This window comes from Sinocyclocheilus grahami, unplaced genomic scaffold (genome assembly GCF_001515645.1).
Source record: "Sinocyclocheilus grahami isolate Dianchi unplaced genomic scaffold, SAMN03320097.WGS_v1.1 scaffold493.1, whole genome shotgun sequence".
Classification (NCBI taxonomy): Eukaryota; Metazoa; Chordata; class Actinopteri; order Cypriniformes; family Cyprinidae; genus Sinocyclocheilus; species Sinocyclocheilus grahami.
In genome coordinates, this window is record NW_015505672.1 from 760,743 (window position 1) to 785,000 (window position 24,258).

Genomic DNA, 24,258 nt, shown 5'->3' on the forward strand with positions numbered 1-24,258 from the left:
TGTTTTGGTGCTTCTGTAGTTTGTGTTTCACATCTGCAGGGGATAAGTTAACTCTCTTCTCATATTTAGCATTTGGAAACTCGGACAACTGTGCGCTGTAGACCAGAAATTGTAGAATAATTCAGCTTTGTCAATGTTTGACAACTGGCTCTTAGAGACGTTAGATGGTGTTTCTGGATAGCTCCTTAACGTTTTGTTTTGCATTTCACTATTTGATTTGATGCATGGCTTAGCTAACCAGTTCCTTTTTAGTTGAGGTTTACTTACAAGAGGATTGATTGGCGATATTGGAGTGATATTGTTCATAGTTTAATGAATTATCAGAATCTTAATGAAATGATGTGAGGTACGGAATATGGAAGCAACTGTTGAGTATTCATAATTTTGAAAATCTTAAATGGCAACATTTTATTTGTGTAGTAAAGGACGAAATTATGCTATTCCATATCACAAGTTCTATGTGTTGGTGACATGACTTTTTTGCAGCTGTTGCACGTTTGCAATGACAATATAATAACCATACACAGTTCTTTTTAGCTTTAGATTTTTAGCATGACATTTCTGCTAGAGGTATGTGTTTTGTTTACCATTAAAAATAAATGCTACTGTGGAATTAAATTAATTATTCCCATTGAATCGGGTGATATCTGACCTCCCTCCTCCTCCCACATCTCTTGTGATTTATATCTATCTTGTGCTTGTCTCTCAGGGGCTGGAGAATCGGGGAAAAGCACCATAGTCAAACAGATGCGCATATTACATGTCAATGGCTTCAATGCTGAGTAAGTATGGCTTTCACATCTGTGTACTTTTTGTAAGTCAAACGCAAACTAGATTTTTATTCTATATAGCCTACAGCCAAGTATGATATAGAGTATAAACAAACCCTGTTTTCATTCATCATGACATTTTGTTGGCAACATCGGTTTGCTGTAATGTTTTTCAGTGAAGTTGGGTTTGGGAGGATGTTGATATCATTGCGGTAAAGGCGAGCTTTATGTCATTGTGTTGTCCTCTTGACGTAGTGGGACATTTCAGAGTATTATATTTATATCGTTAGTGTATATATATTTATTGTGAGTAGAATGCAGTGCTTTATTTTATATTGTGACAGGACTTTTTATTAATGTAGCATGATATTGCACACTGAAAGTCCCATTATAATAAAAAGCTGACTTCCAATAAGTTTATTCAGTAAGCAGTATTTACCATTAGTGGTTCAACGGATTACAAATCTCACGGTTCGGTTCACATTACGGTTTTTGACCCACGGATCGGAACATTTTTCGGATCAGCAAGAAAAGAAAAATATTTCAATTTAACTTGTTTTCCACTTATTACTTAAAGCGAAGTACTTCTTTGATACCACAGTAAATACTACTAGATTAACTAAGAAAGTTTAAACATGATTAAAGAGACAAGAGGACAGCCAGTAAAAATAAGAACAAATACACAAATTACAAGCACTGATAAATACAACAGAATATGTTACAAATGAAATAAGGATGGTAGTATTCAAATACAGAAATGTAATAATTATGGAAAATAACACTGCATAGTGTTCACTGTATAAATTAAATATCGATTTTTATCACCGCTGTTTTGTTGTTTGATTAATGACAGCAGCAGTATTTATAAGCCGCTGTCCCTTTAAGACCTGATGCACGGATCCGATATAATGATACACATCACATCCGATTTCTTTCTTCGCTGTTTTCATTCACTTGAGACATAACTGACTGCGTTTACCTGAATTATTGTCGAGATGGGCATTTTGTCATAATTGTATGTGTACGTGTCTGTTCTAGGGATATGCCGGTATCAAATGTTCATGTTGCGATTAATTGCTTATGCTTTTATCACGGTATACGATATTATCACGGTATTGAAATTTAGTTTTAAAAAAGTGTTGTCACAATACAGTATAACAGGTTTAATACCTTTTTTCTTATAACAAAATAACTGAACATTTAAAAAAAAAAAAATGTTATACTGAAAAAAAAAAAAAATTACACAGATTAAAGTGCAAAAGAACTATAAAGACCAATAGGTATCACTTTACAATAAGACCTCATTAGTTAACCTTAGTTAGTGCATTAACATTCACAATGAGCAAAAGCTACATTTGCTACAGAAGCTAATCTTTAAAAAAAAAAATGCAACTCTTAGTTCATGTTAGCTCATTAAATAATACAGTTGCAACTTTTGATTTTAACAACAACGTGTTATTAAATATTGGAATTACCTAAGATTAATGAATGTTAGAAGAATTTTTCATTGGCAGTTTGTTAACTGAATTAACTAATGTTAACTAATGAAGCCCTAATGTAAAGTGTGACCGAACAATAAAGATTCCAAAAAACTTTCAAACAATGTCTAGAGCATGTTGTAGTCCAGATTAAAATCTAAAAAAGTTTGAAAATAAATAGCCTATTAAGTCTAAATATTTAAGTATTTGGCGCTGTCATGTACACAATAGCGAAATACAAAAATCTGAATGGCTATTTAAATAATTTAAATATGTTTTAGAAAGTAGCGCAGCTGCTTTATTTATAGGGTTACGGCTGCATTTTCTGCAGTTTAGCGCCATCTGCTGTCAGAAAGTGAAAGTGCGCTTTCTCTCGCGTGTTCCGCTATACGCTTCTCATCCATGCTTATTTACATCAGTGCGCGCACACGTCTTTCACGCAGCATACAGTGGTGTTGTGCATTGTGACCAGTTGATGGGAAAAGTATTCCTACAGTGCATTCAAAATTCTGTATAATTTGTAATAGCTAATTATTCTCGGTATTTTGAAGTGCCCACGATAACAATACCGTGCATATTCATTATTGTGATGTATCGCATTACCGAATACCGGCACATGTCTAGTCTGTTCAGAGGATTCCGAAGAGGATTCAGTTGGGTGTTTGCACGCCATCTGAAACGCGTGTGTGTGCTTCATGTGTGTGCGCGTAGAGAACAGAACAGCGCGCGAGTAACTAATCGAGTTCCCTTTCGCCTTTTCTCTCTGGAATTGTTTAAAATTCGCTTGCTTGTGTAAATACGAACAAATGATAAACTTATACTCTATTATGTTATCTATTATGGTTACATTTTGCAATTAATCTGCTAGGAATGTAACGATTAACCGCGAGCCGGTTGAAAATCGATTTAAATATGTGACGATTCAAATCGGTTGAGATGCTAAACAAATCGCGATTCAATTAGGGGCAGGAGTTTATATGAATGTATGTCTGAGGGGAACTTACTGTCTTTAGAAAAGTTTAGATGGTATTTTTTCTTTTCCTCTTGCCTCTGTATAATGCATATTAAAGTTCAAGTTCAAAGTGCAGCGCTGCTTTGTTTACAGCGGAAACGCTTTAAGCGCCACCTGCTGGCAGAGAGTGAATCTGCGTCTCATTCAGCTCCTCTGCTGTTTCTGTTTCATGCAGATATTTTTTTATGCATAATTTCACAAAACTGAAGTCAAACCATTCTGTTTTTGCTTCAAATTTCGAAATTATACAATGTAATTTGTAATGTAATTTGGTTGCCTCTAATTTTAAATCTAAAGAGCACAGACAAAGACTTATTTTGTTTATATGAAGAGATTTAATTTGTGTTATTTATTTGATTTGGGGCTTGTTTTAAAATTTCTATTTAGTTTTGTTATTTACATTTACATTATATTTAAATTTTGTTATTTAGCAAACGCTTTTATCCAAAGCGACTAACAAATGAGGACAATAGAAGCAATCAAAACCAACAAAAGAGCAATAATTTGCTATATTATTATAGTGTTATATTTAAATTTCACAAAGAAACGTGCAGTATTTTGTGCAAGCAATAATAAAATGACACATTTAATTTATAATTTGTGTTAAATCTCATTTTGTAAAAATAAAAAAAATCGTGAATCGAATCGAAACGTGAGTTGAGTGAATCGTTACATCCCTATAATCCGCGGATCACATGCGTGCCGAACCGTGGGGCTTGGTCCATACGGATCAACATACGGATCCGTTTAACCACTATTTACCATCATGAAAAGCTTCGCAGCTGGTCTGAAACCAGTTTTGTGATTAATTTACAATACTATAATCTAGTCCTCGATCAGTGTAGTTAGGGTGTCCAGAAATACTACAGAGGTTACAGAAATATGGACCATCAGTACGTCGACATCGGTTAAAATTTGGATGCTAAAATAAGACCAAGGCAGATAATTGTTGCATGAATTAGTCAATAGAAAGATTGTGATTGCAGCATCTGGAAAACAAGTTCCAATTTGATGATTAGCAGGAAAAGTTAAGAAAAAAGGAATTAGTAATGCTAGCGCCTGGTGGTATGTGCTGCGTAATGTTAGACCTTAATGCTGAGGTAGATAATATATTTGCACAGTGGGCAGGACTACTTTATCTAGTTTAAGCATCTTATATCGTATTCAGTTTATGTATGGTCACATGTTTGTATTTTGGCTATTTTGCAACAATTTGAAGCAAATGCAGCTCATTTGATCAGAATTCAGAGATTGAACTGTCAGTTTTATAATATAGTTTACAAGTCTTTTGTTTCTAACTCCAGTCCTATGTAATATGAGACGAAGAAAATAGACCAAGTAATTAATTGCGATGATACACTTTTCATTTGTATTCACCTCAGGATTATGCAAACATGAACTTCAAAACAGTTATTTAATTATTATAGATAACCATATGAAATAACATAAAAGCTTTTTGTTGAATTTCTAGCAAAAATAATTGTTGTTGTTGTAGTAATGCATTACCATGACATACTCACTTCACATTGTGATATAAAATTTTAGTTTACTGTCGCCCCTAAGTAGCAGGAAGTTGTTTAATTCATACGATTTACATTACAATTATTTCATTAATGTTGCCTGAAAATGAAGCGATCTGAAGTAGCCAAGCGTTATTGTTTTACAGAGAGAAAAAACAGAAAATTCAAGACATCAAGAATAATATAAAAGAAGCTATAGAGGTAAGTGTTGAAGCTTCTTGAGTTGTTGAAGTAGTAATCAAACATGTAAAAATGTGAACGCACTGAATCTCTGATTGTCTTTTTACCTCTACAGACTATAGTGACGGCAATGTCCGTGTTGGTACCTCCAGTCCGGTTAGCCTGTCCCGCAAATAAGTTTCGAATTGATTACATCCTCAATTTAGCCAATCAGAAGGACTTTGAATTCACATCGGTGAGTAGAAAGTTATTCTGTCACCCCATCACCCCCATTTCTGTTTCCGTGAGAGTCTGTGTACAATCTCATTATTACGTTCCGCAGTGTTCTTTTTAGCTTGACATGCACAAGAAAAATTTGACATTTGAATAAAGACCAATGAAGTATAAAGCTAAAAATGGCGATGAAGTGTGTGAGCATAGTATGTACATCTAAAGAAAAAAAATAAGCGTTAGGGCATCTAGTTTTCGCACTGTTGTGGATGTTTGTGTTGGGCCCGTGCGTGTTTTGATGGTTCTCCTCAGTCGTAGGGCCTTGTGTGCTTTGTGCAATTATAATTAGCAGCTATTCTTTGCTTAGGGACAACACATAGGTGAATTGAAAAAGCGCCTCACCTGAGGGAAATGTGGGTGTGTGAACGTGACTCAGGTATAATGGTGTGGCGTTCATTACGACTGATTACTTGTGGTAACCTCTAAACTCTCCCTTAAGAGTCCACCTGAGCCACACACCTTGTCACACAGGACCTCTCTGCTCCCTCATCACCTAGACAGGTGCACTGTGTCTAGGGAAAGGGGAGTGGAGAGCCGGCCTGACCTGCTCCAATGGGCCTGCTTAAGATTTAATTACAAATGATTCAAACTCGGTGGCCCTATGGACTTAAAAATAGAGAACACAAACGGCTCACCAGTTGGTTTAGACATTGTTTTAAATAGTTACCTGCATCATTACGTAAACATTACTAGAATTATTAGATTACAAATACAATGAGTTGGAATTTTTGACACCTTATAAACTGGATAGACGTACAATGACTGTTACGCAGGAAGCTGGTTTTTCTGTAAGCTACAGGATTGCCAGGAGAGCTGCGTGATTCGGGGTTGGTCGTTAACTGTTAAACTTCAGTATCGAGTGCAGGAAGTGGTTCTAGTTTTAGCATTACTACAAAGAAGATACTGCCCCACCCTCTCTCTCTCTCTCTCTTCCTCTGTGGCCCCAGGGCCCGCTGGGAACCAGTCTGACTAGTTGATTTTGTTGCAAGCGAGAGACAAAAATAAAAAGCAAAAGCAATTATTGACATTTATAACTCAGCCATGCCACTTTAGGATATAAAGACCCATTGAAGTTTATGGACGACAGCTATTTCAGCACTGTTACATGGCTGAGTTGTAATATTTCCATTTAAAAAAAAAACTTGTAGCTGTGAAGCTATCGAGCTAGGAGGAAACTGGCGAAGCATATTAACATAATTTTAAAATGGAGAGAAAGACAGATGTAGACGAGATGAATTAAAAAAAAATTAAAAAACACACACACATTAAACATGTTTTAACATTTACTTTCACCTGAAATGGTGAACGCCAGGGCTGGGCAAAGTAGCTAAACATTTCTTTTTTTTACCGTGTCATCATACATCTCAATATTATCTATGTAATAAATATGAAATATAAAACTATATAATTTAATTTATAAATGATTTTCTTCAGTAAGTGCATGCAACAGTAAAAATAAGGCTTTAAAAAAAAATCAAGGCATTGTTTTCCATACTTTTAGTATTAGTCATTTTTATTTATATAATAATGCACAGCAGTTTAAACCTACATATATATTTTACTGTCGTATTAAATACCAAATGAAGACTCCCATGATCAACTTTAAATGATGGAAACAATTAGTTAAATTAGAAGCTTTTTTTTATCAAATCAATCTTTTGAAACGTGATTTAAAGTGATTCACAGAAGTGAATTTAAATGACCCACTCTACTGCTGTTTTTCGCTACTAAAGTTTAAATTTGAAGCACTGTTACAATGTATGTTTTAATGTTCTCATACTTTTTAAATACATATTGTTCATACATAGCTTAATTGAAAACTCTTAAATATTCTTTATATTGCCCAGCCCTACCTTAAGCATGTTGTAGAAAGAAAAAATAGTTTTTATAGTTTCGAACCGTGTTTATTCACTGAAAACTATTGTCTGACGTGCCGCACTTATGTTGACGCATCTGGTAAACGTTCTATACAGTGAACATTCCTTAACTACCAATCATTATTTTACAGCAGCTTCAGCTTTACATTTCACAATCTGTAATTTAGTTTGTTTAAAATATGTATATTACTTAATATTTTTATATTAGTACATTTTATTTTATTTTTTTAGCTTGATGTTGTTTTTGCTTGTAATTGCTGATCAACTTTAAAGTATCAATGTTTTGTATAAAATATTTTAAAATATAATTAAGGCCTAATTTTAATATTTGTTGTAAACCAGGTAAGGTTTTGCGTAAAGAATGAATTTATTTTTAACAATGAAATTTTTGCTTACATAATAGCATATGCAAGACAGTATCTTATGTTATAATATAACTGTTACAGAAATTCAGATACCCACAAAATAAATATTTAAGGTAAGAGCAGTGAGAGCTGGTGGGTGGCGGGATTCTCAAGTGTGTGGCTCTTGTCCTACACATTTAAAAGCGTAGTGGCACTCCTTTTTAAAGGAGCTGTGCCAAAGTGAACGCTACCATTTCTAAGCACATCAACAAAGATCAAGTGAGACAAAGCCCTGTTCCCTGTCGGGATCACGGGCCGGTCCTCCTTTGTCCCGTGCGGTGTGCACCGACCCGTTTGCTGTTCAGGTTCATGCTACCACATATAAAATGCTTTGCAAGGTGTGTCCCGCTTCATGTTGTATTGGATCAGATTGGAAGTTTTTCATTTCAAACATTCATTCATCCTTCACCACCACATCTGGATTGCAGTGGGCGGTCAGAATCGTTTAGTTCCGTCTTGAACTCCATAAATGTGGCTTTTGTTATACATGAACTGCGTACGTTGTTTGGTGTTTATGTATGTAATCAGAAAGGAGACAGCAAAAGAGCCGAGTTGATGTGTATAATGTTAATATCTACCACCACGTTGTCCTCTACAGCTTGTAAATTATCATTTAATTTGACTATATCTTTTTTTTGCACAGTTGATTCATCTTTGTTTGTTCCCTCGTGGCCTCTATGGTTCATCAAGAGTTGATGAAATCCTAAGTCGGACACAGGATTCTTCCTTTGGGTTTGAAAACGATAATTTTTTAGTTGTAAACACCTTCTTGTGATGTATTCGCAGACACGAGTCATATGACATTGCTCATTTGAAAAACGATCCTACATTTTTTTTGTCCCCAGTAATTCGATACAATTGTTCTGTTGAAATCTGAAAATTGACACTAGACTCTTTCAGAATTACTAAAAGGTGTTAATAGAACCATTAAGGAATCAATTAATTTTATTGAATCTGAATTTAAACCAGAATATGGGATCCTTGCATGCAGAAATCTCGAATCAAATTCCCGGTTGGTTGTCCAGAATCTGTAATGGACCAATCAGTGGTGTTTTTTTTAATACAGGTTAGCATGCATTAAAGAGTGTGTGCAAAACTCACAAACCGGTTTAAAAAATGATATGCACCCAAACTACCGGTAGTTTATGGGTTTTTCCTCTCTTCCACTTGTCTTCCCAACAGGAATTTTATGAACACACAAAGACCCTGTGGCAGGATGAAGGGGTGAGAGCTTGCTTCGAAAGATCCAATGAATATCAACTGATCGACTGTGCACAGTAGTAAGTATTTGGTTTCTTTTAAATGCTGGGTTTGAATTGCATTTTAATTGTGCGAAATTATTAGTATTTGAACATTTAAAGCTTTGAAATATTATTGTACTTGTTGCACTCGACTCGCTTGACTTGCTTGTGTGACTTTCGTAGCACGTTGCATGTATCGGACTGATTTATGCACTTAAGAGGGAGGGAAATAGAAATGCGATGAGTGCAGAAAGAGAGACAGATGAGTGCTAGACAGATAGACGTTTTCAGAAGACATTTCTGCACCCTTCAGGAGGTTTCCTGCATTGTGGCGTCTTGTGTGTGTGTGTCCTGTCCTCTCCCACAGCCACTGGTGGTTGTTGTGGATCAGACACTGGCCTGAGCCGTTTAGACCGGAAGTGGCCCCCCCACTGCTCCCCACTGCACGCTTATGTAAACATAGAGCGGAGAAAAAGAGAGAGAAAGCGCTATTTTTAACTCGCTGGTTCACTCACTTGCAGCAGGAGGAGACAGTTTGAGAGAGGCAATTGCAAAAGTATTGCATCTCTCCTTTTGAAGGAGAAAAATGAGCTTGAAGTGATAATGGTGACTATTTGCGAGGGTTTGGAGGGCAACTCCCAACCTTCCAGACTGCAAAAAGGGACAGAGGAGAATGACATTGCTGTTTCGAACGCACACACGCATGTACACGCGTTCAGCAAGAAACCAGCGTTGCCAGCCGCTCGTCCTGTTAGGAGCTCATTTTCCTGAGCCGTTTTCAAGGCTCTTCCTGTCACATGGCCAGGTGTCCATATTGAACGTGTGCATGCGTTTGTGTTTTCATTCACCTCCGTTTCTTTGTACATTCGCGCCACAGCAGTATTGTGGGCTCAATAATGTTATCGAGACAAACACAAGAATGGCTACGCAAGTGTGAAAAGAATACTGATGTATAGCGGTTTGTTTATGTTCATGCCGCAACTTTTGTTTTTTTAATTTTTATTTTTTCCCCTCTTCTGACTAGTTCTTCCTAGTAGCGTCACTGCAGTGACAGAAAATGGCTGAGATTGAAAAAAACTATGAGAATAGTTTCATTAGGGTTATGTTTTTTTTCAGAGGAAGCAAGTGTATGTATTACTGAAGTAAGCTAACTATGTTTCTACAAGCTTTCTTTATTTTTGTAAGCTAGAAAATAAGAAACGTTTACTTGGGGGTAGGGATGCACGATATATCGGCCACCATATCGATATCGGCTCATTTTTTCTGTTATCGGTATCGGCCTGGGGGTTATAGTGTTCTCAGGGCAAACGTGTGTATAAAGCTATATTTTCTGTTATGGTGTTTTCTCTGTTTTCATACACTAAAGAAATGTTGTATTCCTCCTTTTTTGCATTTTGTTTGCGTAAATTCAGTGTCCTGAGAAAAGAAGCGTTTCTATATTTCTCTAAACTTCCCGCAACAGAAATGTTGCGTTCCTTCCTGCTAACATTTTGTAAATGCAGATCAAGTGCATGATTTTTTTTTTTTTTAATTCCTGACATAGGTTTCATGACTGAAATGTTTGTATTTCTGCTCTTTTGCATTTTTTTGCGTTAGTTTAGTGTATTGAGAAAAGAAGAAATGGTCTTTGATGTTTTTACATGCTTCCTATATTTCCATAAATTTTCCAATTCCATATATTGCCATATATATTTCCATAAAACAGATAAATGCCGTGTTCCTGTCTGTTTACATTTTGTAAATGCAAATCAAGTGACTTTTTTTTTATTCTTGGCTACCTCAGTAAATATTGGATTTCTTGCTGGCTACAGCAGAGTGCAGGATTTTTTTTTCTTTAGCATTATTTCCTGTATCAAGCGCACCTGCCTGCAACTATTCAGGTGTGCAAGAAGTGTTTAAATAGAGAAAACAGACATTTTTCTTTAGGGTGATCAGGTTAGCATGTGTGTTTAATGTGGACAGTCATTTCTTGGAGCTTTCTATATTTTTGTAAAGCAGAGGAATATTCTTGCTTGTTCGCATTTCGTTAGCATAATGAAAGAAGGGTTTAGGGTTTTCAGAGAAAATTAAAAAGAAAAAGAAACGACAGAGCTTTCTAAATTTGTAAACGTTTACTGCATTATTTCTTGTGCATAGAGGTTATGCTGTTTTCAGAAAAATAATTATTACAGATTAAATTCAGATTATTACAGAAAAATACATATTTTTTAAGCGTAAATCCAATGCATGGACATTTTTTAAATTTATTTATTAGACATGTTTGTTAATTAATAAAAAAAAATTCCCCAGTTAAATTGTGTGTAGTACTAAATATATATAGATTTTCTTGGAGGTGCTATAATATTGTAAATCAGAGAAACCTTGTGTGTGGTAAAAAAAAAAAAAAAAGTTTCATTAGGTTTAACTTTTTTCCCCCCTTTTTTGTAATCCAGAGATATGTTGCATTCCTGATGTGCATTCCCTAAATGTAAAGAAATGTTTCATTATGACTGCCTGTTTTCAGAAGGGCTTTTCACACTTGAAAAAGTTAACCCTGGGTCATTCTAAACCCCGGGTAAACGGAATCCTGGGTTATCTTGCTTTACGTTTCACACTGCTTATACTTGATGCTAAAAGTTAATACTGGGTAATCAATCATAAGTTGCTGTTTCACACTGTACATTCCTAAACCCCAGGTTAAAGTCCTTATTTGCATAAGCTCCAGACTGCGACTAATACTGTCGGATTTGTGACCAAAAAAATTAAAATAAAAAATTTGCGAGTGATATTTTTGCTGAGATCGCCACTGGTGACCTATATAAATTTACATGTATATAACTAAAAAATTTGCATGTAATGCCTTTTTTCCTGCTTGTTTTGCGATCACATCTTTTGTTATGTTGATGTAATAAACTGAGATGACGCGCTTTAGTTTTAGTGGGAAAAAAGACTTTCAAACAATCCTCATATCTGCGTTGACGGAACACCTACTAAAAGAGCAGGCTCCAGTTGTGGCAGCATAATTGAGATTGAAAACGATAGAGACGTGCGAAGTAAAAGTGCAGAAAAGCAGTGAATAGTAGAGGCCGACCGATACGGGTTTTTTGGGCCCGATACCGATATTAGGGAGTAAAAAAAGGATATCGATATATTGACCGATATTCTTTGTGTATATTATAGTACAGTACCAGTCAAAAGTTTGGACACTTTCTAATTCGTGTGTCCAAACATTTGACTGGTACTATCTATCTATCTATCTATCTAACACATTTTTTGCAATGATCACTCAAATGTGGTGATCAAACACTTATAATGACGTGACAGAGATACGTAATGGAGGCAGGGCATTTAACGATTTAACAAACTTTATTATCCAAAATGAGTCTGACATCAGTGCACTGAACAGTAAAGTTTAAGTTTATTCAACTTTAATTCAATTCAATTCCATTCAACTTTATTCCGTTGAAGTTTTTCACTTCGGAACATTCGTTCACGGATTTGCGCTACTGTCTTCACACACAGACGAAACTTACTTGTGAAGTGTGACATAATATACCTGAAGGGATCCCCTGAAATTGGTGGAGATCCGCCAGGCGTTCGCAAGATAGTGACACCAGTCAACACTTTCACTTCAGTAAGGAGGTCTCTTGTTCAGGCAGCAGCATTCAAGCATGGTCTTATTTGACCATAGGGATCCCCTGAATTTGGTGCAGATTTGCCGCGCCGTTACGGAGATATGGCCGTTCAAAGTTTCAATCGTTTTCCATAGACACAAGCTTTAAAGCATTTCATCCAGGTCGCCAGTAGCAAACAATAGAGCGCGCTCTGCTGGACAAACTAAGTAATTACACCATTTCAAGCATTTTATCTGCGTTATATGTTCTGAAAAAAAATGTGCATATCGGCGGCATATTCGCTGATACCGATATATCGGCGGCAAGCTCATATCGGCCGATAATATCGGCAAAACGATATATCGGTCGGGCTCTAGTGTCTAGTTTGTGCACAACTTGAACAAACTACAAAAGGTAAAGCTGTCAGCTGTGTATTTCTCATTTATAATCAATACTAATAAGGCTTCTTCTTATCAAGATCGTTTGCATATCGGCGGCATATTCGCTGATACCGATATATCGGCGGCAAGCTCATATCGGCAAAACGATATATCGGTCGGGCTCTAGTGTCTAGTTTGTGCACAACTTGAACAAACTACAAAAGGTAAAGCTGTCAGCTGTGTATTTCTCATTTATAATCAATACTAATAAGGCTTCTTCTTATCAAGATCGTTAGTCTATATGTTGTGTTCTGTTAATGTGTGAATTTCATATTATTTGGTGCCTAATTTTGTTTCTTATAGGAGCCAGTAGCTCCTTAAGTGAATTTTGTTTTTTTTGTCTGAAGCCCTGCAGTTTCACTGATTGGACGAACGCAGCATGCAACCTGTTTACATGGCTTTTCTCGCGTCAGTTATCCTGTCAGTTAAAAAATGTCGCCACGTAGGTCCTCCTTGGCTGGTTTAATTGCTAACGGCACATTTACTGACAGTGACTGGATACGCCACTTTTGGATGACAAACTTTTATGTATTTAGTAAACGCTTTGAAAGACCACATTACGAAAATCAACACTTCTCTACGAGATGCTATTGATGCGGAACGGAGAGTCGCAATTACATTGTGGCGCCTAGCAACAAATGCAGAGTACAGGACCATTGCTCAACTCTTTGGAGTTGGGATTTCCACAGTTTGCACTGTGGTTCACTACTTCTAACATATGTTAAACTGCTTAAAAATAGACCAAATGATCCATAGAGGGGTAAAATATTTGTGATGAAAGAAGAATGAAGCAGCTAGTCCATTTTTAAAGTTCACAATTGTTTACCTATTTGAGATTAACTGTATGTCCCAACACTTACATGTGTCTGTTGCATAGCTAACCGGCCGTTCATTGATATCCAGCCTTAGCTAATTTGTCAGTCAGTTCCCTAAATACTGTGCCATTCAATTTGTGTTGAACATATTTTAACTGTAAGAATGTCTCCTCCCCACTTCAATTGACATGTTTTCCGTCGTTTGACATTATTTTTCCCTCAAACTCTGTATTGTTTACACAATGAGCAGATCCTGTTACCAATGTGACGAGCCACGCTGTTCAATTTCTGATTGGTGCTCTGTGGCCAAGCATCCAGCAGTAACATTCTAACACTGCTCCGTTTCACACTGTACAAGGTTGGCACCGCAATGTGGGCTAACCCTCCTTCTAAATTACATGTGTGAAACGTTCCTTTACCCAGGGTTAAAAGCAGCGTTTAGAACGATGATAACCCAGGGTTAAGCGCAGTGCGAAAAGCCCTTGAGAGAGAGCAAAATATTTACCACTTTCTATAAGATTTCTATTTTTCCGAAACCAAAGAAATGTTGCATGCTTTCTTGAATGCGTTTCAGAGGGTAAGATTGTTTCATTAACAAACAAAAAAATATTGTCTACAAACATTGTCGTTTTCTTTTTTGTAAACCAGATTAAACGTAGCATTCTTGCTTGTCCCAAGCATGCAACCTGTTTACATGGCTTTTCTCGCGTCAGTTATCCTGTCAGTTAAAAAATGTCGCCACGTAGGTCCTCCTTGGCTGGTTTAATTGCTAACGGCACATTTACTGACAGTGACTGGATACGCCACTTTTGGATGACAAACTTTTATGTATTTAGTAAACGCTTTGAAAGACCACATTACGAAAATCAACACTTCTCTACGAGATGCTATTGATGCGGAACGGAGAGTCGCAATTACATTGTGGCGCCTAGCAACAAATGCAGAGTACAGGACCATTGCTCAACTCTTTGGAGTTGGGATTTCCACAGTTTGCACTGTGGTTCACTACTTCTAACATATGTTAAACTGCTTAAAAATAGACCAAATGATCCATAGAGGGGTAAAATATTTGTGATGAAAGAAGAATGAAGCAGCTAGTCCATTTTTAAAGTTCACAATTGTTTACCTATTTGAGATTAACTGTATGTCCCAACACTTACATGTGTCTGTTGCATAGCTAACCGGCCGTTCATTGATATCCAGCCTTAGCTAATTTGTCAGTCAGTTCCCTAAATACTGTGCCATTCAATTTGTGTTGAACATATTTTAACTGTAAGAATGTCTCCTCCTCACTTCAATTGACATGTTTTCCGTCGTTTGACATTATTTTTCCCTCAAACTCTGTATTGTTTACACATCCTGTTACCAATGTGACGAGCCACGCTGTTCAATTTCTGATTGGTGCTCTGTGGCCAAGCATCCAGCAGTAACATTCTAACACTGCTCCGTTTCACACTGTACAAGGTTGGCACCGCAATGTGGGCTAACCCTCCTTCTAAATTGCATGTGTGAAACGTTCCTTTACCCAGGGTTAAAAGCAGCGTTTAGAACGATGATAACCCAGGGTTAAGCGCAGTGCGAAAAGCCCTTGAGAGAGAGCAAAAGATTTACCACTTTCTATAAGATTTCTATTTTTCCGAAACCAAAGAAATGTTGCATGCTTTCTTGAATGCGTTTCAGAGGGTAAGATTGTTTCATTAACAAACAAAAAAATATTGTCTACAAACATTGTCGTTTTCTTTTTTGTAAACCAGATTAAACGTAGCATTCTTGCTTGTCCCACAGTTCCTAAACTTAAGCCCAGAACATGGAGAGAGAAAATTCCTAAACCATCCGCCATGTTTCTTTCTGTCTCTCTCTCTCTTTTCTTCCCCCATCCCTCTTTTGCGAAACCAGATCACTTCAATTGACATGTTTTCCGTCGTTTGACATTATTTTTCCCTCAAACTCTGTATTGTTTACACATCCTGTTACCAATGTGACGAGCCACGCTGTTCAATTTCTGATTGGTGCTCTGTGGCCAAGCATCCAGCAGTAACATTCTAACACTGCTCCGTTTCACACTGTACAAGGTTGGCACCGCAATGTGGGCTAACCCTCCTTCTAAATTGCATGTGTGAAACGTTCCTTTACCCAGGGTTAAAAGCAGCGTTTAGAACGATGATAACCCAGGGTTAAGCGCAGTGCGAAAAGCCCTTGAGAGAGAGCAAAAGATTTACCACTTTCTATAAGATTTCTATTTTTCCGAAACCAAAGAAATGTTGCATGCTTTCTTGAATGCGTTTCAGAGCTGACCGATTCTATGAAATGCCACGGTTTCATTTTTTAAACGAGATGAAATGAAAACGGGCACAACCAATGCAGCTGCTTTATTTAAACAGTAAACCTTTGTTGTTGAACGCCACTGTTGTTTCTGAAAGGCTTGCTGTTAGGTATCCTCTGTACCGTATCGTGCCACGCACACACACACACACACACGGTTCACACTGAGCCTAAACAGTGTTTGCCGTATTGGCCCTGGAAATTGCCTAATCCACACTCTTAATACTAGATGAGCTGTAACATTAACCAGATTAGTAAGCGATGAGGATATTATCAGCTTTTTCATGCTAATACATCGGCTCACTCTTCTCTCTGTGAATAGTTTATTCTCTTTGCATGTTTTTTCTTGGCTTTTCTTGTTTATCTATAAAGTGAAATTGCTTTATTTTTTTATTTCATGCTTTAAAGAAAAGAACTGTTAAACGAGCTATTCATTTTTTAGTATTTGTATTTATTACTACTTGATGTTAAATGCTCCATGTTGTGGTCTGTTGTTAATGTAAATATTTTTGTTTTTAATTATTAATAATAGTACTCAATTGTTTAGTTGCAGAAATGTTTTAATTTTCTCTTTTGGACAGACAATTGCGCATTTTATAATTTATTAGCTTTTATATAAAACATATTGTAAATGGTTAATACATTTGTTTAAATTGCATTTGTTGACTGCAAATCACTTAAACCTAGTGCTGGGCAGTATACCGGTTCATATCGAATACCGGCGTTTATTTTTATGATGATATGAATTTTTAAAATATCGCAATACCGGTGTATGTCGCTTAAACAATGTTCGGAATGCGACACTGTTTGAAAGGGGTCCCTTGTCCCTGTTGCACTGTGGTGAGGGAACAGCTGTATGTGTTACTAAGCATGAAAGCTCCGAAACCGAACTAATAGAACGTGATGACACAGAAGAACTCATCCACAATATCCACATTGACCGCCACAAATATCCACCGCCCCCTGCCATCAGCTCCCGCGTCTCTCACACACACACACGAGCACGACTTTAGCACTAGATTTAGCAACTTTCAGACCCTTTTAGCGGATCATTTTCCATAGACTATTCATACTGACAAACCTAGCGACTTTTTAGGATAAACCTTAGCTATGGTTCAGTTGGAAGATTTCGCCAGTGCTGTCCCGCGAACGCGAGGTCTGACTTTCCTGGAGAAGTGTCCCCTCTCTCGGCGTCTGTTCTGTGCAGTGAGCGGCAGAGAAGCAGCGCATTCAGTTAGCCGCACCGCAGCCGACTCGTCAATAAATGAGTACAAAACAGCGTTTCCTAGCACCTGTCACTTACTGATTGTTTGGAATTATAAATATGAGCATAGTTCGTCTGTTAATATCACATGCACTTTTTTTGTTTGTTGTTTTTTTTTAAGTTTGTTACTCAGACGCAGGCAGTGCGCTGCATGAGACAAAAAAGTAATCTAGCCAAAACAACCGCATAGCCGCTCTTTAGTGTAGATGCATGTTGATTTTATCAGACGATGCCGCGATTATAAATGAGAGTGACTCCTGGTTAACGTGTTAAAAGGGGTCGTGTTTAGTCACTATTTAGTGTGGTATTTTTTTCACTCATCATGACAGTAAAATAGGGCATTCTAAGTCAATATACTGCAGTATTTCCTCTCAATCAGTAGAAAATATGGTTAACACCCGGTCATGCATGAAAAAAAATAATACCGTCATGTACCATGAAACGGGTATAATTTAAAAAAATACCGTGATAATACATTTTTGGTCATACCACCTAGCACTACTTCAACCTAACGTACTTGCTAGAAAGATTGTTTAATACATAGTTCATAATTAAATCTAATAATTAAGTGCTGATTATCAGTAAAGATTTTGTTTGGTTGGGATACTATTTGCCTATTTTGGTTGGTCTGGATAATTTTTAGCATTGTGAGTTTGTGACTGCTTAAACAGAGCAACACACCAAAAAAAAGCATATTTTGGACCTTTCCTCCGGATAAACGACTAGATGGTGCCATCGGCGTTTCCCCCAGAACAGCTGTTTAGCTCAAACTCTTCTGTTCAATCCAGAACGCATTTGAAAACTGAAAAGGTGCTGAGGATCAAACAAATATCTCCACAGTTGTAGACAGTCATTTTTTTGTAACTTGGTTTGTATAACTTCGTTTAAAGAGAGCAGCAGAGACAATATATGGGTAAATGTTTCTGATATGTTTGGCATTTAAACGGTGTTTTGAATTTGTGTTGGGGAGTTTGAAATGTTTCAAAAACTAATTTTTTGATTTTGACGAACAACATCAGTGGATGAGTAATTCAAAAACCACGTTTTCAGAGAACTGTGCCTTTTAAGTAGGGAAAGTGTAAAAACGGCAATTTAGAAAAAAGTAATATTATGTGTAGTAATCGTAATTAAGCAGTTATATCCAGTCATACTCATTGCTGCAATATTATTGATACCATCTTAATCATTTCAGTATTTTTATAATAAGTAATAATTAATTTATGCATTTTACAGACGTTTTTATCCAAAGCGACTTACAGTGCATTCAGGCTAAACATTTTTTACCAGTATGTGTGTTCTCTGGGAATTGAACCCACGACCTTTTGCGCTGCTAACGCAATGCTCTACCACTGAGCCACAGGAATTGGATTTAATTTATATTTTTTTATTATTCACTTACCATATTGTTAGCAGTCAAGAAAGTATGAATACAGTTGCTTTGGGTGGCGTTTAGGAAGGTGCAATATTGTAGGTAATAATAAAGCAATTAGCTTCATCAAAAAGCTATGAGATTTTAATAATTGTGCTTTTTATGCAAATTCTTAATGGGCAATATTTCAGGGCTATATTTTGAGGGTAAAGTTAGTTGATGGGACAGATGATGTATAAAAAGTTTTAATTATCCTTTTTTTTGTGTTTCTGCACTTTTACTTGCTTCACTTGGCATTTTACTGCAGTGATTTGCTTTAAGTGTGAGTGAGCTGCATACTTTATATAATAAATAAAGGGAGCTGAACAGAAATTCTGTGTTGGCCAAGTCATATGACTCATGTGATACGTTGTGTGTGGCGCCAGACCAGCCATTTACTGCTTGAAGTGTTTTTACTTTTTTTTTACTTTTTTTTTTTTTTTATTGAAGTTGGTGCCTAATCATATCTGCACTGCATGCTTAGAACAACTCAAAATAAAATGTATATGCACTAATATCCATCTTGTGTTTTTAAGACTGAAAATGCGCTTGAAATTTTGTGATGGATGTTAAAAGTCTGCTATACACTGTTCCAAACTAGAATCTCTGCAACTGTTGGCAGACGTTGACACGCAACTAGAATTTCACGAACTTCCTGCCGTGCGGGCGTTCGAATTCTAGAATTCCACTTGTGTTGAGGCTGGATTTGGAATGCAGGCCTAAATATACTCGGTTGCAGCTATAGCTGTCTCTTCTCCTTGGCATTACGACAGTGGAGGCTGTATGCGTTCTCAACTATTGTACCCAGAGGGGCATGAGTTGTATTATGTCTGACCAGTGGGCTGGGCTATTGTTGGAATCGTTCTATTAATAGAAAGAAAGGCAATAATTGAGATGTGGTGTTAGACAACGGCCACAACACAACTGTCTGTGCAAGTCTCCCCCGTCTGTCTGTCTGCATTTTATCCTGTCTGTCTTTCATTGTTTGCTTCGTTTTATTTCTGTCTATGCCCCCTTTTCCACGTGATGTGCCACACGTTCATTTGTGCGGCCTGCTGTACGTGTTGCATGCATGCACATGTACACACTAGTGCAGTGTGTGCATGCTGCTGTGTGTGGGACCTTACAGCCTTGCTGTCACATTTCAACCCTGTATGTCACATTCCTGTTGGAATTGGACGGGGGATGCACATGCGCGTCCAGCCTGCGGATTTCTCTCGCTTTCTCTCCGATTCCCCCGTGCTTTGATTTAGGTGTAACTCTTTTGCAGGTGTTTGTGAGGAATTTTAATGATTCTAAATACAATTCCTTAATGATTCTTTTATTACTTTTGGAGATGAAGATTGGACATCCATTGGTCTTTTAAAATAACTAGTTAATAAAAGTAATTTGTTCTGAATAACATTTGATATAATATTAATTTTATAAATATTAATTGTACTCATATCATAGTCTAATGTTATATAATATATATTTTATCAGTTTTTTCAGACATTTATTAACTAGTTCATTTAAAAAGACTTAATGAATGCAATTCATATAAATATAACATATGAATTATCATTATATATATATATATATATATATATATATAAAAGAAAGAAATGTGTTTATAACAAATATTTTAGACAATTTTTTTGTTTTTTTTTTAAAGTTGAAGGTCAACTATTTGAATATAGTTTTATGATGTCAGTTCTGGATGAGAAGTCTTTCAATGTATTCTAATGTTAAATATTAATAAATAAATATATATATATATATATATATTGTAAACGTTTTATGTATTTTTTTTATATATGATTTGTATACACTTTTACAATTTTAAAATGAAAAAGCTAAAAATAAATTTTAAAAATAAATACTGTGGGTCAACTAGTTGACCGTATTGTATGAATATTAAATTGTATTACATGGTCTTCTGATGTATAATATCATCATTGACATTATTACAAATCATATGCCTATGATATTCTATAAAAGTGGAGCCAGTTCTGAATGAGAAGCATTTTGATGATTAATATATATTTCAGCAGTTTTATGGATATTTATTTATACCTTATATATATATATTTATAAATCGTAATATTTTAACATTAAAAAACAAACTTAAAACTAAAATAAAAGTTGAGGGTCAAATAGTTGAGTATTTTATTATAGAAAGAATATTATGTTATATTGTATTATATGGTCTTCTGATTTTTAATGTCAGCATGGACATTGTAATAAATCATATTCCTATGATGATCTATAAAAAAATGCAGCCAGTTCCGAATGAGAAGCGTTTCTTTGGGCACATCGATTTTTATTAGTCACGCTTTCTGCATATGTTTGTTTCTGACAAGCGTCTTTAAGATCTCAGTAAAAGAAGCAGGAGGCGAGGTCGAGCCATCACACCATCTTGCAGCCGTTTTTCGCCGTATAGCAGCTTGACTAAGACGGCGTTTCTTGATCCCCCTTCCTCCCTCTGTTTTGCCCTCTCTTCCCCTCTAGTTTCCTCCCACTAGAGCCGATCCATTGACTAGAGCAGTGTCTGACTGAGCCCTCTCTGATCACTATGACTCAGAACCCTGCCTGCTTTGATCTCCAGCACAATCATGCGCCACCTGCTGGCTGATTTCGCAGCTGCAGATTGTGTCAGCTGCCATTTTTTTCACCTCCATGGCTGACTTGTGTCGTGCGGTGGTTTGAAAATGTGTGTGTGAAAGTTTTGCTGATGCTCGCTGGGTAAATGCAGGAATATTTTCTTTAAATTAACTTTTGAACATGGGTTTTTCAACAATTTTTCAAATGATTACTAGGGATAGACAGTATGACAAATCTTAACACAGTGTGAATAATTTAGACCACACTAACATTATAGCACAATATGGTATAGAAATGAAGTAGCCATGTGGTAATTAGGCATGGGCAGATTACTGGTTTCAAGGTATAGCGCGATTTGAAAATGTCACGGTTTCAAAACCACTAATATTCTCCGTTATACCGTTCCTGCGGTAGGCGCTGTTTTTCATGTCTCCTCAAAAGCCCTATTCGCACGGGATTAGTGTTAACTGGGGACCTTGTGTGATTTTGAAATTACCTCCCCACATCTGAATTTCATGTGGTGCATTCGCACGGGATAAGCGAAGCCTGTGATTTTACTTGAATTTACCGACTTGTCTCCCGGATACCCGGATGTCAAGACTTTGAGAGTCCCGTTCTATCTGGTTAGATGGATTTAAAAAAGAAACCAATATAGTTTCGCGCCCTGTGTCATTTACATTTCACCAGGTTAAAACAATATCTCAAGCTTTATGCTTGATTTATTTGTAACACATTAACCTTAACCTTTTCAGCTTTCTCTTTCTGCAAATTGTATGGTGTAGCGATATTACAGCACCCAAAATACTATCAAACACTCCAACGCAGCTCCATTCTTCATGGAAGATGGATAAAAAGGCGCACAGCAAACAAAAACCTCGAAAAAATGATATACGGCCCGCCAAATCATAGAGATGCCGATTCGCACGAGACTAATGTTATCACCGGACCTCGGTGTTCGGCGAAATATGGTAGGTCATTTGCGGGGGAATTTTTACTTTACAAATGACAGACATGGCAGATTCGCACGGGATTAAGATCACAGACAACCTCCGCAATTATTACAAATGACTGGAGGTCACCAGGTAATACTAATCCCGTGCGAATAGGGCTAAAGACTGAAAGTGTAGGAATCCCTCAGGTTGAGTGCAGTGTAGAGAGTAACACGCCCCCTCCCCCTCCTGTTGGTAACTTAAAGGGTTAGTTCACCCAAAAATGAAAATTAGCTTGTGTTTTACTTGCCCTCGAAACATCCTAGGTGTATATGACTTTCTTCTTTCAGACGAATCCAGTCAAGAGTTATATTAAAAATTGTCTTTGATCTTTCAAGCTGTTTAATGGCACTCAGCGGGTGTTGCGGTTGAACAGTCCACAAGTCGTCAAATAAAGCTCGCACATTCATAATAAAATGTGCCGCAGACGAGCTGTTGCGAATTAGAAGTACAAACTGAAGATTTGCAAAGAAAAATGTTGGAGGATATAAACCGAGAGGAGACTGGTTTTCCTTTGCTAAAGTAAGGAAACTTTGCTTCCTTTGCTCCTATTAAACAAACTCGCGAGACTAGCATATCGGAGGCGAGCGCGCGCTGCGCATACGTCATACGCCTTCCACCGGAACAGATCCGCGTATGATAGATAACGGAGTGTTTCAGTGCAGCGCTGCTTGGTTTACAGCGGTAACCAAGCAAACACTGTATCTGGTGTTCCAGAAGCTCCTCCTGCTGTCAGAAAGTGAATATGCATCTCATTCAGAGCTTCTGCTGTTTGTTTCGTTCAGGCATGTAGTATAATTTTACAAAGCTAGTCAGAACATTCTGCTTTTGCTTCAAATTGGGTTATTAAATCAAATTATGCATATTAAATTATATAGCTAAATTATATGAAATATGTATATGAATTATATAACTTAAATTAAATAACTGAAATGATAGATTTAGGTTCAATAAAGATGTCAGTCTTTATTTTTCTTCTTTTTAAGAAACAAATCAAAGAAGGAAAAAAAAGTCATTCTACTGTTCCTAATATTCTGTATGTTGTTCAAAAACAAAATATATTGTTCAGCGGAAAAAATATATATTTTTTTTTTACCCAGTCATTTAAAAATAACACATTTAGAGCTGTAACGACAATACCGTGGAACCGTGATATTTTTTTTGCTTAAGGTTATCATACCGTCAATATCTCATACCGGCCCATGCCTAGTGGTAATGCCTTTTTAGGTGTGCTTTACAGATGTAAGGTGATTGTCCAGCAATGACTAAACTTTGGGTTGTGCGTAACATTCTTTAATATTCCTTGTCTTGACTTGCTTGGAATAAATCCAGCTCTCTGTCATCACATTACTCCATCTCTTAAATCAGTCTTACCCTATTAATTAAAAAGAAGTGTTGAGACGTACTGGACAGTTGTTAATGTTATTTCTCTTTCTTTTTAGTTTCCTGGACAGGATTGACACTGTGAAACAAAGCGACTATACTCCCACTGATCAGGTGTGTAAATATCCACATGAAGGGATTCAGACATTGATATTGAAGTGTATATCTTTGGGAGCCCTCTTTCTTAAAGGGATACTCCACCCCAAAATGAAAATGTTGTCATTAATCATTTACCCCCATGTCGTTCCAAACCCGTAAAAGCTTCGTTCGTCTTCGGAACACAATTTAAGATATTTTGGATGAAAAACGGGAGGCTTGTGACTGTTCCATTGACTGCCAAGTAACTTACACTGTCAAGGTCCAGAAAAGTATGAAAAGCATCGTCAGAATAGTCCATCTGCCATCAGTGGTCCAATCTGAATTTTATAATGCGACGAGAATACTTTTTGTACGCGAAGAACACAAAAATAATGACTTTATTCAACAATTTGTCTCCTCTGTGTCTCTCCGCAACACCGTAGCACCATTTTGGAGAATATCCACTGAACGCAAGCAGCTGCATGGATGTGCTGTTTTCGTTCAAATCAAAGCGTAAATACACGTAGAAAATTTATCCTTGTGTCACGGCTGACACAGAACAGCGTACGCTGCTTGCGTTCAGTGGATATTCTCCAAAATGGTGATGCGGAGAGACACGGAGGAGACAAAT

At 36.8% G+C, this 24,258-nt stretch overlaps 1 protein-coding gene across 1 annotated transcript in view; it reads left to right on the forward strand.

The window, feature by feature from the left end:
* Positions 1–24,258, forward strand: part of LOC107554191 (guanine nucleotide-binding protein G(s) subunit alpha-like) — a 38,340-nt gene that overhangs the window by 11,148 nt on the left and 2,934 nt on the right. Inside the window, exons 2-6 of the mRNA XM_016236626.1 lie at positions 710–782; positions 4,927–4,981; positions 5,076–5,195; positions 8,694–8,791; positions 23,609–23,663. Of these exons, the coding sequence (XP_016092112.1) occupies positions 710–782; positions 4,927–4,981; positions 5,076–5,195; positions 8,694–8,791; positions 23,609–23,663 (401 nt within the window). The remainder of the gene's footprint in view (positions 1–709; positions 783–4,926; positions 4,982–5,075; positions 5,196–8,693; positions 8,792–23,608; positions 23,664–24,258) is intronic.